Source organism: Alternaria triticimaculans, assembly GCF_023758025.1.
Source record: "Alternaria triticimaculans strain BMP 0046 chromosome Unknown scaffold_1, whole genome shotgun sequence".
Taxonomy (NCBI): domain Eukaryota; kingdom Fungi; phylum Ascomycota; class Dothideomycetes; order Pleosporales; family Pleosporaceae; genus Alternaria; species Alternaria triticimaculans.
In genome coordinates, this window is record NW_026055958.1 from 3764790 (window position 1) to 3779990 (window position 15201).

General features: G+C 52.9%; 4 protein-coding genes across 4 annotated transcripts; 2 read left to right on the plus strand and 2 right to left on the minus strand.

Moving 5' to 3' along the window:
- Window positions 1-114: 114 nt before the first annotated feature.
- On the plus strand, window positions 115-1703 carry J4E78_001262 (uncharacterized protein; the record flags this gene model as incomplete). Its single annotated transcript, XM_049361922.1, has 3 exons — window positions 115-189; window positions 234-1159; window positions 1211-1703. 3 exons carry the CDS (start codon window positions 115-117, stop codon window positions 1701-1703), a joined length of 1494 nt encoding a protein of 497 aa, XP_049227205.1.
- A 1275-nt stretch (window positions 1704-2978) lies between these two features.
- Window positions 2979-10864, minus strand: J4E78_001263 (Type I Iterative PKS; the record flags this gene model as incomplete). The annotated part of the gene is made up of 3 exons (XM_049361923.1): window positions 2979-6478; window positions 6534-10652; window positions 10711-10864. The coding sequence occupies 3 exons, from the start codon at window positions 10862-10864 to the stop codon at window positions 2979-2981; spliced, it is 7773 nt and encodes a 2590-aa protein (XP_049227206.1).
- A 623-nt stretch (window positions 10865-11487) lies between these two features.
- J4E78_001264 (putative secondary metabolism biosynthetic enzyme) lies at window positions 11488-12569 on the plus strand (the record flags this gene model as incomplete). The annotated part of the gene is made up of 2 exons (XM_049361924.1): window positions 11488-12260; window positions 12452-12569. The coding sequence occupies 2 exons, from the start codon at window positions 11488-11490 to the stop codon at window positions 12567-12569; spliced, it is 891 nt and encodes a 296-aa protein (XP_049227207.1).
- Window positions 12570-13815: 1246 nt separating this feature from the next.
- On the minus strand, window positions 13816-14805 carry J4E78_001265 (uncharacterized protein; the record flags this gene model as incomplete). Its single annotated transcript, XM_049361925.1, has 2 exons — window positions 13816-14658; window positions 14740-14805. 2 exons carry the CDS (start codon window positions 14803-14805, stop codon window positions 13816-13818), a joined length of 909 nt encoding a protein of 302 aa, XP_049227208.1.
- Between the last annotated feature and the right edge of the window lie 396 nt (window positions 14806-15201).

Genomic DNA, 15201 nt, shown 5'->3' on the forward strand with positions numbered 1-15201 from the left:
GCATCTGGTCCACCTATGGGATCAGTATCAAAAGGCTGATGACCCGGTATCTTAGAAACTTCTGAGCTGTTTCGTCCTCCTCGTCAAGGACCGTTCACCGCCTGTTCTTGCATCATGTTTTATCTGAGCTTGGCCTTGGGCACCGCGACCCTGCTCAGCGTAACGCGCGCCCAAAACGAATCCTACTGTGTAAGCTTCATGTTGCCTTGTGAGGCTGTTCTGACTTTCTTTAGTGCACAGCTCTGACCCAGAGTCTTGTAGCCAAGCGCGTAACCTACCCTGGTCAGAATGCGTACGACGCGAGTATTGCCTCTTACTTCGATGGAAAGAGCAGACTGTCGCCCAACTGTATCGTACAGCCCACAAACGCCGAGGAAGTGGCTACAATTGTCAAGGCTCTTACGACTGCCAGCACGCAGAAGACTTGCAAATTTGCCGTACGATCTGGTGGCCATACTCCGATTCCTGGCGCCAACAACGTCGACGACGGCGTCACAATCGATTTGCTGAACATGAATGGAACCACCTACAATGCTGATTCTGAGGTAGCAAGCATCTTACCAGCGGCGCGATGGGGCTCTGTCTACGCAGCTCTTGAGCCATTAGGACGTATGGTGGCCGGAGGCCGAGGCAGTACCGTCGGCGTTGGTGGCTACCTACTGGGTGGTGGGATATCTCACTACGCACCTCGCGTTGGATTGTCATGTGACAACGTGATCAATTTCCAGGTCGTCCTTGCCGATGGTCGCATCGTAAATGCCAACAAGACTTCTAATGCTGATCTCTTCACCGCTCTCAAAGGGGGTAATAGCAACTTTGGCATCGTAACACGTTACGACATGGAGACATTTGAGAACGAAGACCTCTGGGGAGGTATCGTTTCGTGGCCGGCATCCACCGTCAACCAGCATTTCAAGTCGCTCGTCGACTTTGGTCTCGACCCGAACAGAGATCCAAACGCTGCTCTGATCCTCTTCCAAGGATACTCAACAGCGAGTCCCGTGAACGTCGTAAGAGCTGCGTTTGATTACACCAAACCTGTGGCTCGCCCGGATGCCTACAGCGAGTTTCTCGCCGTCAACAACACCCTCAGCGATTCTACCAAGATCCAGCCAATGAGCGCAATTGCTGCCGAGTTTGGTAGTGACACGACTAAACGGTACGTCTCTGCTGTCTTCGATGTAAGACTATCGCTAATACAAGCAACTAGAGTTCAATTCCGTACCCTCTCATACAAGATTGATTATGAGACTCTTCAGGAGACAGCGCGTCTCTACGACATCATGCTGACGGAGCTTCGAGCCAAGGCCTCTGGACAATGGCGCATCTCATGCTTGCACCAGGTCTTTGCCACAAGCTACACGGCGAACAGCACAGCCAGAGGCGGCAACGTGCTTGGGTTGGAACGCTACACTGAAAATTTCATTATGTATCAGTCATACCTGCTTTGGTCCGAGGCGAAGGATGATGACCTGTTCATTACTCAGGGCAAGATGCTGACCGACGGCATTCAGAAGTTTGCCACAGAGAAAGGCACAGCGGTGGAGTACCTGTACCTCAACTATGCCGATAAGGACCAGGATCCACTTTCGGCTTATGGTGCTGACAAGGTGGCGTTCATGAAGACGGTCGCGAAGAAGTACGATCCGACAGGCGTCTACCAGAGTCAATTGCCGGGCGGGTTCAAGATTTCTCAGGTGTAAAATTAACAAACCTACAACAGCCTACAAACCTCAAATAAATTACCCGATTAGGAAGGTCGCAGAAAGCGTCGATCATAGCAATGTATCTTCTTGCGTTGCACGTCGTGGAGGGCCCGGAGACCTTGCTGTCGTCGGCGCGAGGTTTGCCACGGATGTCCGCTATGGATCAGTACGTAACTTCACGGGTCGATCGAATCGGCTTCGCTTGGAACTGAAAGCTCGGCAAACGGATCAGTGTGATGGCTTCCTTGGAATCATGTGCAATCTGTTTTATTCCAAAATGAACTTGTGTTGTCTTCACAAATATGTTAATAGTCTATTAAAGGTAGTAGGCCTTAAGTCTTCTAAGAGAGTAAAAAACGTAAAAAGTAAACTAAATATCTAAGTAAAACGTCTTATTTAATATAGGTTATTTAGCTGCTAGTCTAATTACTAGTAATATTAAATTCTATACCTAGTCTACTTATCTATACTAATAGTATCTATATACTTACTTATAGTAGTATATATTACTTAATTATACGTATATAATTCTAGATTATAATATAGATATAGTAACACTCTACTTAAGTTAATACCTCTATACTCTCTTCTATTTATTACGTAAGGTCTTTAAAGTATACTACCTTAGCTTAGATTTAATCTATTTTAAAATAATTTATACTTAAAATATTAGCGTTAGCTTTATACTTAATACGTATACTCTATATACTAGTATAGCGTTTTAGAAATATAATTATCTACTATATAAAGGCAAGATAATAAAGTAAGATATTAGTATTAGCGTAAACTCTTGCGTAAAAGCCTTTGCTTTACAACTTACTCTTTAGACTAATAAAATTAGCCTTAATATAGATAACGCTAGGTTAGATAGTAGAAAGTTATATAGTTAAGAAGATAATTATATTTAGAGATATAAAAGAAGTTAATAAGAATAGCTAAAAGTAGTAAGATAGAATTTTGTACTATCTATAGGCTTTCTAAGATCTTGCTTATAGTTATTACAACTATTTAAGTTACTACTATACTATAGTTATTAACTAAATTTTTCTACTATTCTATAGTACTAGGCACTACCTACCTATCTAAAAAGTAATATTATAACACTAAACTACTACTTTTAATACTAAAAAAAATAATTAGTAATTGCATATAATTTATATAACGAACGCGCAGTAAGATAAGTGGTGGGCCTCGCTGCGTCGGAGTCGTGAGCGGCTGCCCCGCGCAGCTAGCGACGCCAACCTCGTCGCGTCGCGTCGCGACCTACAAACCTCATTTAGCTGCAATGACCTGATCCGCTACATGTTGGCACAACTCAACGGCCGGCTGTTTCTTCAAGATGACGAACACAGGAACCTCAACGCCGAATTGCTTAAGGAACCAGTACCGCAGCTCAACCGCAATGAGCGAGTCAACACCAAGCACGTAGGCTGGCTTGCCTACGTCGAGATTCTCCGCCGGTATCGACAGCGATTTACTCAGCTTTCCAAGTAACGCCGACGTTACAATCTGCGCAGCCTCCTTCGTACCAGCGGCCGCCTTGATGAGAGCGAGATAGTCGACGGTTGCCGCCTCGCCTTCGCCGCCAGCCCCGGTGCCGTTGACCAACTCGACCTGACCCAGACGAAGGAGATTCTTGAACAGCGGCTTACCCACCCAGTGCAAAACGCCGTCCTGGAACATCCGATACAGCTTCGAAGGCTTATCATGGATGTTCACCACCTGCGCCGCGCCGCCGGCACAATCGTATCCAGGATCACACAAGACATCCAGAATCGCCATTAGCTGCTTCTGTGTCAGCCCACCCAGCCCAGCGCGCAGACTCTTCGTCACGTCCTCAAAGTTGTCACTCGCCCATCCAGCCTCTAGCACCAAACCGAGATCGAACGAGACGCCATTCAGCCCACTGGCGGCACGGTGCCGCGCGAGCGCATCTTCGAAAGTGTTACCGGCTGCATAGTTGGCTTGCGCGGGGTTGCCGATGATGCCGCTCATGGAGGAGAGGAAGACCATAAAGTCCATATCCTTGGGCAGGAGTTCGTGAAGGTTCCACGAGCCTTGATACTTGGGCGCCAGTGCACGGTGGAACTGCGAGACGGTCATGTTGGAGAGCATGTTGTCCGACAACACCATCGCCGCCTGGATGCAGCCCTTGATCGGCGGCAGCGTTTTGCTAGCTTCCTCGAGGGTGCTCTTGAGGACCGCGCGGTTCGAGATATCCGACGCCGGCGCATGGACTACGACGCCTTGGGCTTCCATCTCTTGGATGAAGGCGATCACATCGGCGCGTCCAGCTACGCCTCGCGACGAGGTAACGAGGAAATGCCGTGCGCCGCGGGACGCCATCCAGCGCATGATCTCGCGCCCCAAACCGCCCAAACCACCGCTAATGACATATGTAGCTTGCTCCTCAAACGCGTACGCCGGCTTCTGCGCGGGCTGATACACCACCACATCTCCCGACTTTTCGAAATCGATGACGGCCTTCCCTGCAATCTTACCGCCCTGCAACGCGCGCATCGCTTCCTCAATCTTACTCGGCGCAAACGCATGCAGCGGCTTGGGATTGTGGAGCTCAGGATTCGCCGCGAACAGACTAAAGACGTCGTCGAGCACGAGTTGCATCAGGGGCTTGTTCTCAGCGTACATACCCGCGACGTCCACGGCTGCGAATGTGACATTGCGCAGGAAGTGGCCCATCTCAAGCGTGTTGTTGGCGAGGATATCGGCTTTGCCAATGTCGATGAAGCGACCAAAGGGCGCTGTGCAGCGCCATGAGTGTTGGAGAAGTTCGCCTCCTAGAGAGTTCAGGACGACGTCAACACCGCGGTTGGCTGTGGCATGGAACACATCGTCGACGAAGCTCGCCTCTCTGCTGTGGAAGATGTGGTCGTCCGCGAGGCCGTAAAGCTCCCTGACCAGCTGGCGCTTCCACTCGCTTCCAACCGTGACGAACACCTCCGCCCCACGCAGCTGCGCGAGCTGCACAGCAGCCTGTCCCACCGCACCAGCACCGGCGTGAATCAATACACTCTCGCCCTTGCGCAGCCGTCCTACATAGTCGAAAGCATACACAACCGTAGCCCATACAGCAGGAATGGCAGCCGCATCCAAGAACGATATGTCTTCGCGTGGGATCCTACGAGTCGATGCCTCGTCGCAGCGCACGTAGGTTCCACAGCAGCCACCCGTCGAGAAGATGAAGTACATGACGCGGTCCCCAGGCTGCAACGTGCAGTCTGGTCCAGCGCGGATGACGGTGCCAGAGCCTTCGAGGCCGAGACCATCGCCTGGCACTTGACCCAGGGATATCATTACATCGCGGAAGTTGAGGGAAGCGGCTGCTACTTCGATTTCAACTTCACCCGGGTGCAGCTCTGTGCTGGAAGGGATGGTCTCGGTGTAGTACAGGGTGTCGAGCAAACCAGGCTGTTGGATGGTCAAGTTTATGCGCGGTTTGGGGGATGCTTGGCCAAGTGTGAAGCTGACTTTGTCGGGAAGCTTCGCGCGCGCGGCAAGGGTTTGATTAACGCTCTTCTGTGGGACGATTCGCGGAATGTGGATGAGGCCGTTATGCACTGCAAACTCGGAATCGGCGTCTGCGCTCTTGTCTCCTATCTTGTGGAAGTGCTCCAGGAGACGGACCACATGGCTCGCTCCCTCAGCTGGGTCATTGGTCTCCAAACTCAAGGTGACGAAGGCCTGATCACCCCGCTCGGAGCAAATACTTCTCGAGAAACCGACTGCCATCTCCGCGGCGGGGTTGCCAGCACCAGGACTGCCGCCGCGTGTCACCCAGAGGACTGTCTTGGCGTCCAAGCTGATCTTTTTGAGGGCTTCGAACTCGGGTTCTGCGATGGTGCCGAGAATGGAAGTGTCGAGCTCGAGCAAGCTGATGACTTTGGTGCTGCTCAAATCCAATCCAGCGGCAATGATACCTTCGAGAGTGTGTGTCTCAGTCTTGCCGATCCACGGCAAAGTAGTGAGCTTCGCCATCAGCGTATCGGCAGAAGTAGCCTGCGCAGCATCCGCGATGATGACCCACCTTTCAAGCGCAGCTTGAACCTCAGCCTCCTCTGGCCTCGTTGCGACGAGCGTTGAGACACGGTGCCGAGGTTTGTACTCATTGTCCCTAAACACCATGTCGACACCTGAGAAGCCCGCGGTCTTCAGCGCAGCGTCCCATCCTTCTTCGGTCAAAATCGGTCCCAGCGCCTCGTCTTCTCCGGGCACGGCGTCAACTTCCTCGCCTTCCCACCAATGGCCCTCGCGCATCCACCACCCTGGCAATAAGCCGAAGATAATGCCATCGCGAATGTTGTCGACGGTGGTCTCCATCATGATGAGCTTGCCACCAGGGCGGAGGAGGGCGTAGAGATCGCGAAGACATTTCATGAGATCCGATGTGGTGTGAATTACGTTGCAGGCCATGATCACATCGTAGCTGCCGAGCTCGAAGCCCTGGAGAGAGGGGTCGATCTCTAAATCCAGTTTGGCGAAGCGCATATGCTTCTCTGCGAATGCGAACTTCTCGCGAGCCTTCTCAAAGAAGCCGACTGAGATGTCGGTGTAGGCGTACTCGCTGAAGCGCACCAACTGATCAACCTGAAGACCTTCATCATCTACCAGAAACGGTAGCACTTTGGAGGTGGCACTGCCAGTCCCTGAGCCAACCTCGCAGATCCTGAGCTGAGGATTCGCGTGTGCAAGGATGTTCATATACGCGCCAGCCTTACGGTAGTGGCGCGAGTAGAAGTCGCAGTGGTAGAAATCTGTCTCTGTGTCAGTCTACCTGTTCATGTCCACGGTATGAGTTGTTCAACTTACCGTTAGCCAGATTGCCTTCAAAGATAATCTGTAGCGCATTGTCCGTCCCGGTCAAGATCCCATATAAATGCTCACCAGCCTTCTTCACCAGCTTCTGCGTCGGCTCGTCATCTGCCTCGCGCAAGACATCCTCAATGCTCAAATGCCCTAATCCTCGGGACTCCAATGTATACTTCTCCCTATTTGCACGGACTTTGCGTAGGAAGTCCACGTACTTGGTCAGGTGGTTGTCAAACGTTACTGGCTCGCCGTTCTCGATCTTATCCAGCGCTTGCTCGATGAAATAAAGTGCAATAGCGTCCGCACGGTCGACAGCCTCAGCATCCTTCGGGTCGGGTGAAAACTGCGGGTCGCGCGCGAACAGCGCCTTCAAGTATGTCTCTGTCTCGGCCTTGCTTAGCAGCGAGAGGTCGGGCTTGAAGTCGATGCCGTATGAGAAACGACTTGCACCATCATCGTCACGTGTGCTGCTGCCCGCACCAGCGATGACAGTGCCGCGCTCACCCTTGGCGACAATGACAGGCTCACCTGTTTCAGCAAGCAACGTACTGGCATCCCACTCAAACTCCCTGAACGTGCGAGCCACCTCCTTTGTCGCGACATGTAGCAGCGGGTTGCCAGGCAGCGTGAACAGCTTGTGCGACACCCACAAGTCCTTGAGGTTGCTGAACATGAGCGTTGGTATCGGTTCCCACCCACCCATACTCAGCGAGACAAAGCCCACGTGGAATACAGAGTCGAACGTTGTGGGGTGGATGACACACGGGTCCTCGGCGGCATACGGCATACTCTTCGCATAGTCCCGAAGCGCAAGAGTGCCAGTTGCACATCCGTTGCGCGAGTACTTAATGTCCCGCAAGCCTTGGAAATACGGGCCATAGTCGAATCCAGATTTTTTACTCAAATTCTCGTACAGCTGGGCGCTCTGCACACTCAACGTGCATTGCTTCGCCGCGCTTGCGTGCTCCTCGCCCACAGCTTTCTCCCATCTAGCTTTACGCGAGGTTGTCTCTGGAGAAGGCTCACTTTCCTCAAGCTCGACGCGAATGCTGCCAAATGCACACTCAATCCACTCATTCCCACCGAGAGTGAAGACACGCCAGTCATACACGCCTTGTGCAGCGTCTTTAGCAGTGTGCCGGCGCGGTTGGAGGTATATCTTCGCCTCGGTGCCCTTCTCCGTCTCGTTCACAGGTATAGAGCGCATGAAGCGAATGTTCTCAAGTCTATACCCGCTGATGGCTGCGCTAGGCGGAAGCAGCTGACGCGCAGCTTCGATGGCCATTACGAGCATACCCGTGCCGGGATAAAGCGGCGAGCCCTCGAGAGCGTGGTCGACGATCCAAGGGGCTTCGGCGAGGCGGATCTTGTGATGCCAGGTGGGTTGGGCAGCGTTGAAGTCGTTTTCACGTAGACCCAGGAGAGCATGTCGCCGGAAGGGGCGCTGGGAGTAGAGGGCGCTGAGACGGGGTTCATCCCAGTAGAGCTTGGCCCGGGAGAAGGGGTAGGCGGGAAGATCTGTTATTCGCTTTGGCTTGGCTGTAGGCTTGAGAGTGGCTTGGTTGGGCAAGTTGAGGTCGATGGGGAGGCCAGCGCTCCAAAGAGCGCCGATGGTTTCGAGGAGGGTGCGGACGTCAGGCTGACGAGGGTTGAGTACAGCTGCGTACGACCATTTTTCCTCGCCTTCGCCTAGGTGCTTAAGAATATCTTTGACGGGGCGTCGAAGAGCGGATTGAGGGCCGATCTCGACGAAGAATTTGGAGACCTGCTTCTTTTCGCTTACCAGCGCTGTTACCGCGTCAGTGAACAGGACTGGGGAGAGCAGGTTCTTCACCCAGTAGCTCGGACTCGCAAGACCCTCCAGTGTGATGAAGCTGCCTTCGGTGGATGAAAAGAAGGCGACAGTGCTCGGTTCTTTGCCCTCCCTCGTTGGTGCGCGTATTCCAGCCAGCGAATTCTCATAGTTCACCGCGCCATCCCGCAACGCTTCGGAATGGTACCCAATCTTCACAGTCAGTTTCCGTGCGAAGATCTCATCAGCATCCAGCGTGTCGAATAAGCGCGAGACAGCCACTGTGGGACCCGACAACGTGACGTTGACAGGACTGTTCTCGCATGCGACAGTCACCGTTGGCTCGGCCTTCAGATATGTCTGGACAGCCGCCTTGCCCAAGCCCACAGACATCATTGTCGTTGGCTCTCTCGCTGGGTCAGACGCCAGCTTATCGGCGACAACACCGCGGAAGTAGGCCACTCGCCATGCACTCTCGCGATCCAGTCCACCTGCACAGTACGCAGCTGCAATTTCACCCGACGAATGTCCAACCACAGCACGGGGGATGACACCCCATGTGCGAAGTAGATCGATGAGCGCCACTTGAATAGCTGTACAGAGAGGTTGTGACAGCGCTGGCTTGGACACCTGACTCGCGTCCTTGTTCTTCTCGAGCTCCTCTAGCACAGACCAGGTGCTACCGAGAGTAGCGAGATACGCGTCGCAATCCTCAAGACTCTGACGAAAGACGGGATAATGCAGGAGACCGTTCGCCATACGGGCATACTGTGCGCCTTGCCCTGTGAACACGAAGGACAAGTCAGGGGCCGAGGAAGTACTGCTGAAGATGCTGGGCGAGACGATAGTGGTGAGATCGTCGGTAGGGGATGAGATGACGGCGTAAGACCGGAATTGGAGAAGAGATCGGTGAGAGAATAGGGTATGTGTTAGATCTGAGAGGAAGTTCGCGGTGGTGGGGGCTTCGTTTGAAGAGAGAAACGTCTGGAGGGCTTCTGCTTGGCGCTTCGTGCCGTCGCTGTCTGCGGCTGAGAAGGGGATGATGGCGTATGGAGTTGTGAACGGGAGAACGCCGTTGCCGTTACCGTTCGTGTGTCCATTTGTGTGGCCGTTGGTATGTATGGACTCTCCGACAGATTGGTGCAAACCTTGAAGGCCGTGGGTGCGCAGGTAGTTGTATGCGTCGTCAAGGATGACATGGGCGTTGCTACCTCCATAACCGAAGGAGGAGACGGAAGCCCTGCGAATTCCTGTTGCTGGCCATGGAACTGCTTCTCTTGGGAATGCGAGCTGCAGACCAGTTACATCGATAGCAGGATTCGGCTTCTCGAACATGGCAATTGGCGGAATCACCGCATTCTCCAGCGCGAGAACGGCTTTGATGACACCAGCCATACCCGAAGCGCCCTCCAAATGACCGATATTCGCTTTCACAGATCCCATGTAAAGCGGTCTGTCCGCCTTACGACCATCGCGGAAAGCCTGCCCTACAGCTGCCGCCTCAATAGGATCACCAACGGGCGTGCCAGTCCCGTGAGCTTCAACGTAGTCGGTATCAGAAACATTGAGCCCTGCAACACGATACGTGTCCCGCAGCAAATCCAGCTGAGCCTGTTGGCTTGGCTGTGTGATACTCGGCGTCCTCCCATCCTGATTCGCACCAGTCGCCCTGATGACCGCCCTGACAACATCGCCATCCCTCAGTGCCGCATCCAGCGGCTTCAGCAAGACAAAGCCAAACCCTTCGCCCCTAGCGTATCCATTCGCCTTGGCATCAAAACTGTAGCTCTTTCCATCCACGCTCAGAAATCCGCCGTTGCTGAGCGCAAGTGCCTGGCTCTCTGGTGTAATAAATGTGTTTGCGCCGCAGACAAGCGACATCTTGCTCTCTCCCGCAAGAATACTCTGCGCACCAAGATGCAGCGCGTACAACCCTGATGAACACGCCGTATCGACCGTCAAACTCGGCCCTGCGAGATCGAAGAAATGACTGATGCGGTTACTCAGCATGGATGAGCCATTCGCCGTAGCATGATACCGAGACTGTGCACTGAAGTCCCGACCTGTTATTGTTTCGCCATCGCGCGAGAAGGAGGCGCAGTAGACTGATGTGGGAGAACGAGAGAGTGTCTCCATAGGTATTCCGGCGTTTTCGAACGTGCGGTAGGCGCCTTCGAGGAGGCCGCGTTGTTGCGGGTCGAGAACTGAGGCTTCGGCGTAGGACATGTTGAAGAAGGGGGCGTCGAAACTGCGGGGGTCTTCTTCCATGAAATGGGCGTGTCGGATGCGTAGGCTGTCTAGACGATTTGGGTCGGGGTGGTAAAATGCTGTTGGTTCAAGTCAGCTTGGGTCATTTTTGCTTCCGTGGGGAGAATGATTGCATGCCATCTATGTTGAAGCGGTCGGCGGGTATCTCTTTGGACACATTTCGAGCACTCATTATCAGTTCCCAAAAGGAGGAGGCGGATACGGCGTCGCCTGGGAACTTCATGTTCATGCCGATGATGGCTATGGGCGTTGTCTTGTCGGTAGTAGCCATGATTGCGGTATTTGGTATAGTACTCAAGCTTAACGGATATAAGCTTTGCCAACGTCTTATAACCTCCTTGCCAGGTGCAGATGCTCCTAGACTTGACAATAAGGTTTGTGGAAGATTACCTGAAATGGTCGCAAGTACAATTTAAGTCTGGGAATTCGATGCGTGCAAGCTTGATTCGTTGAAAAGACGGTCACGAAGCTTTGCTAAATACAATGGACGTCTCGCCGAAAATCGCTTTCATCTTGGTCACGACCCATGAGTACCTTCCTTGTCTCAAAGGACCAGAGTAGCTACCATGGTGCCAGGCACATTACCGTATGTGGAGACGCTAAACCGGCCAGTACCGCATGCGATTGTACCCACCTCGGTGGCTGTTGAACCGGCCGGACTCTATGAATTGTGGCTAGGGCGTAATCCGGTGGCTAGGTATTACTCCGGTGGTTAGGCCATAGCTCGGTGGCTTTACGTATGATACGAGCACAATTCAGGATCCGTTTTGACCCACAAATGCAAACACCTCACCTTCGAGGGCTCACCGCTGCCACTAAAGTCGTCCAGATAGTAACGTGTTCTGATGATGGATCACAAACAGTATCTCCGAATTCGAACACAACGCAGTCGACATGTCTTTGTGGGACCGAATCAACAGTCGCCTTACCTTCCAAAGCGGTATAGGCTTCATGTACCGCCAACTGTTCATGCATCCTCCGCCAATCGCAGCAGGAGTCACTCTTGGAGGTCAGACAGCCATTATCACCGGCGCGAATACCGGCCTGGGGTTCGAGGCAGCGCGACAGCTCCTCCAGCTAGATCTCTCTCGGCTCATTCTAGCCGTCCGATCGCAGGCCAAAGGCGACGTTGCAGCAGAAGTCCTCCGCAGGGAGTTTATACGCGCTGAAGTCGAAGTCTGGATCCTAGATATGGAAGATCCCGAATCTGTCGCGGCGTTTGCCGGACGATGTCAGACTCTGGGTAGGCTGGACATGGTCGTTTTGAACGCCGGTGTGCAGAACAAGGACTATGTTGTCTCGCCCAAGACAGGCAAAGAGCAGACTTTCCAGGTCAACTACCTCTCGACTATCATGTTGGCGGTGCTTCTCCTGCCGATATTGCGAGCCAAAACCGGGTTGGTGGGACGGCCGGCGAGGCTCACAGTTGTAACGTCGACGACGGCATATTTCGCGGATTTCGACAAAGAAAAACCAATCTTGCCGCAGTTCGACGAGAAGTATGATGTTACGAAATGGTATGCGCGCGAGAAGCTGTTACAGATGATTTTTGTGAGGAGGCTGGCATCGCTTGTGAACTCCGATGAGGTGATTGTCAACACAGCTTGTCCTGGGCTGGTAGGAGAAACGGAGATCTGGCGTACATTGAACGCAAACGCTGTCATGAGGTATATGTTGATAGTGTACTTCGCTTTGTTTGGTAGAAGTTTGGCAGAAGGTGCCAGTACGTATGTTCATGCTGTAGTGGTAGCAGGCCGAGAAAGCCATGGGGGCTTCTTGAGTGAGTGGGGAGTACGTCCGTAAGTCGAGGAACTGTAACGATGCACTCTGACTGAGGTTTTCGCTGACACTGTCGTAGTTATCCCGTTCTGATGTATTCGAAACGTGGTGACGATCTGGAAAAGAAGGTTCTGAGCGAGACCAGGCAGATTTTGGAATCCATGAACGTTTCGCACAGCGCAATGCAAGGCTTTTAGCTGGGAAGGTCAAATTAAACTGCCATCTCGCAGTGCCAAAGATATTGACGTCATCAAAACGCAGGTAGCTCTTTCCACATCAAGTCTTCTTACTGGTGAAGTTGTGCTGGTCGAAGATACCTTGTGTAGCTACAATCTAGCCCGTAAAATAAGTGGTAGCTGCGTTCGAAGAATTGAAGAAGGGAAATGTTGTTGTTCGCGACGCGACGCGACGTGACAGATGGCGGGACGAGATCAATGCCAAGCCCACGGAGCCTCGGCTCCAGCCTCCGAGGTTCCTGCCTCCCGCCTGCCCATGGGCAGAGAACACCTGAGCTTCATCATCAATGCAATCTCAGCTGTTCCCACACTACATCTTTACTCCGGATCTCATTTCTCTCGTCTGAGGATAAGCCTCACGTTCAAAGGCGGTTGCACGTAAGATGCGCGCACGCGTTGATCGTGCCATGGTTGTTCAAGCCACTCGCGGTCCACAAGCTCAATATCGTACTTCCACAGCAGCCGGGCCAATATCTGCTTTATCTCGGAATGTGCCAAACTAGTCGCGAATTCTCAGTCAGCGAAATCTTTCGTATTGATACCGGAGACAGGACGTGGCGTACTTCTGACCGATACAGCTGCGTTTTCCTGTCGAGAAGGGCTGGAATGCCGCTCTCTTATCCGCTTCGAAGCGAGGATCTCCGAGCCAGCGCTCTGGGGCGAAAACTTCTGGTTCCGTGAAGTTGGCTGGGTTATGATACATTGCCCAGTGCCAAATGTCCACGCAGGTCTAGGTTTTCCCCATTGCAATCAGCGACGTGCTCAGAATTTCACAGAAGGATTTGCGGGAATGCTTTGGATACTTACCCCTCCGGGCAGAAAGTGCCCCCCGACAACCTCGCCATTGCGCTGAATCAGTCGTGGCACTGAGCCTACAGCAGCCGGATGAATACGCAAGGTCTCGTCTATGACAGCCGAGAGGTATCTGAGACGCTGCGCACTGAGGAGTGTGATCTGTTCTTCGCTATCGAAAGATGCGTCGATCTCTTTCCCTAGCTTAGCGAGCGTCTCAGGGTGGGTGCAGAGGAGATAAGTTGCCCCAGCAAGTCTGACTCAAGAGATGGTTAGTACATTGATACTTCCAAATAAATTGGACAAAAGAGGAAAGCTTCGTCATACGCAACTGCAGTTGTTTCGGACCCGGCTACGACGAAGATGCTCGCGTTATGGCAGATTGCCTCAAGGGAAAGGCCCTATCGCCCAGCCGTTAGATCCGTGAGCGGAATTGGGACCAAGACAGCATTGTGGATGTACTCACGCATTTTCCCTGAGTATTGTCGGATTTCATCTCTTCAATGAAGTCCGGCCGGCTGGGCTCCAAAGCTAAACGCTTCGCAACTTGAGTACGCATGAACAGATTATGCTTCGCAATGATCTTCTTGGCAAACATTCTAACAAAAGGGCTTATCATCGCCTCCAACAACGGATACGCCCGCCGGAAGTGTGCCATGTCATGTTGCGCAACGAAGAACTCCAATATTGTCGCAACCCATGGATGAAAGTCCCTCCGCTCCATATTCGCAAAAGACTCGCCGAAGCTGAGATCGCCAATGACATCAAATGAGAAGAAGTTGAACCACTTGGCCAGATCCAGGGATCGACCTTCGGCGCAGTGCTCTCCAAAACAGCTGAAGAGTTGGTCGACATGGTGGCGGATGATACGCTCCTGGCGCTGTATGCCTTGCCCGGAGAACGCGGGCGCTAGCAGACGACGTTGATATGTGTGAGATTCTGTGTCGGCCCCGATGATACCTGAGGCGACTTCGGCTACGAAGCCTGGGTGCTTGAGGTTCTCTGGCTGACTGGGCTTACGATGCCCGTACACTTCTTTCCATGCTGTTGCGTGGAGGCATGACACTGAGTCTGGGCTTGTGCGGACAACGTCGCCGTACCTCCTGTGCAATGCCAGGATCTGTTTGTGCGGCGTGCTCGACCATGACATCAACAGGAGTGGGAGTGGCGATACAGACCACAGGAGAGGTCCGGGCACTTTCCTAAGTGGGTTAAAGTAGAGATTGTATATGACGGACCATACGGTATGCCCAAAGACCTGTAGCGTACGTCAGTTGAGGTATCTTACGTGTCATTTGTCCGGGGTTAATACGGCGCATAGGGCTACTTCTAACAATACCCAGATTGAGAGGAGCTCCTGATGCTCCGTGAGGGCATCAATAGGCCATGTCCATTCGGAGCCCATTGTGCGCGCAATGAAGAAAGCTTGATATCAACGCTCTTTGGCAGTGTATACGAATACAAAATACGGGTTGTGTCAGCATCCCATGCACTGGAGAAGATGATTGCCGAGGTCGACAGCTCAACACGTGCAGTTGCGAAGTCAACTATAGAAGACGATTGCACCGGCCCTTACATTGCATGCCGTCTCAATCCTTCCCATAGCGGCTAAGTCGTGGTCTCCAGCCAGGATCATGCATCTGCGGCGGAGTAGTGCAATGCTCCCACCCACGCTCCGTGGGCCCTTCGACTCATTGCCGACTACAGATATCCGGTCGCCGTTGTTGCACGTCAGCCAGCGCCTAAGGTACCCACAGAGTAGCCGACGCGGCCGACGGACGAGTTGGTCACAGAATCCAGA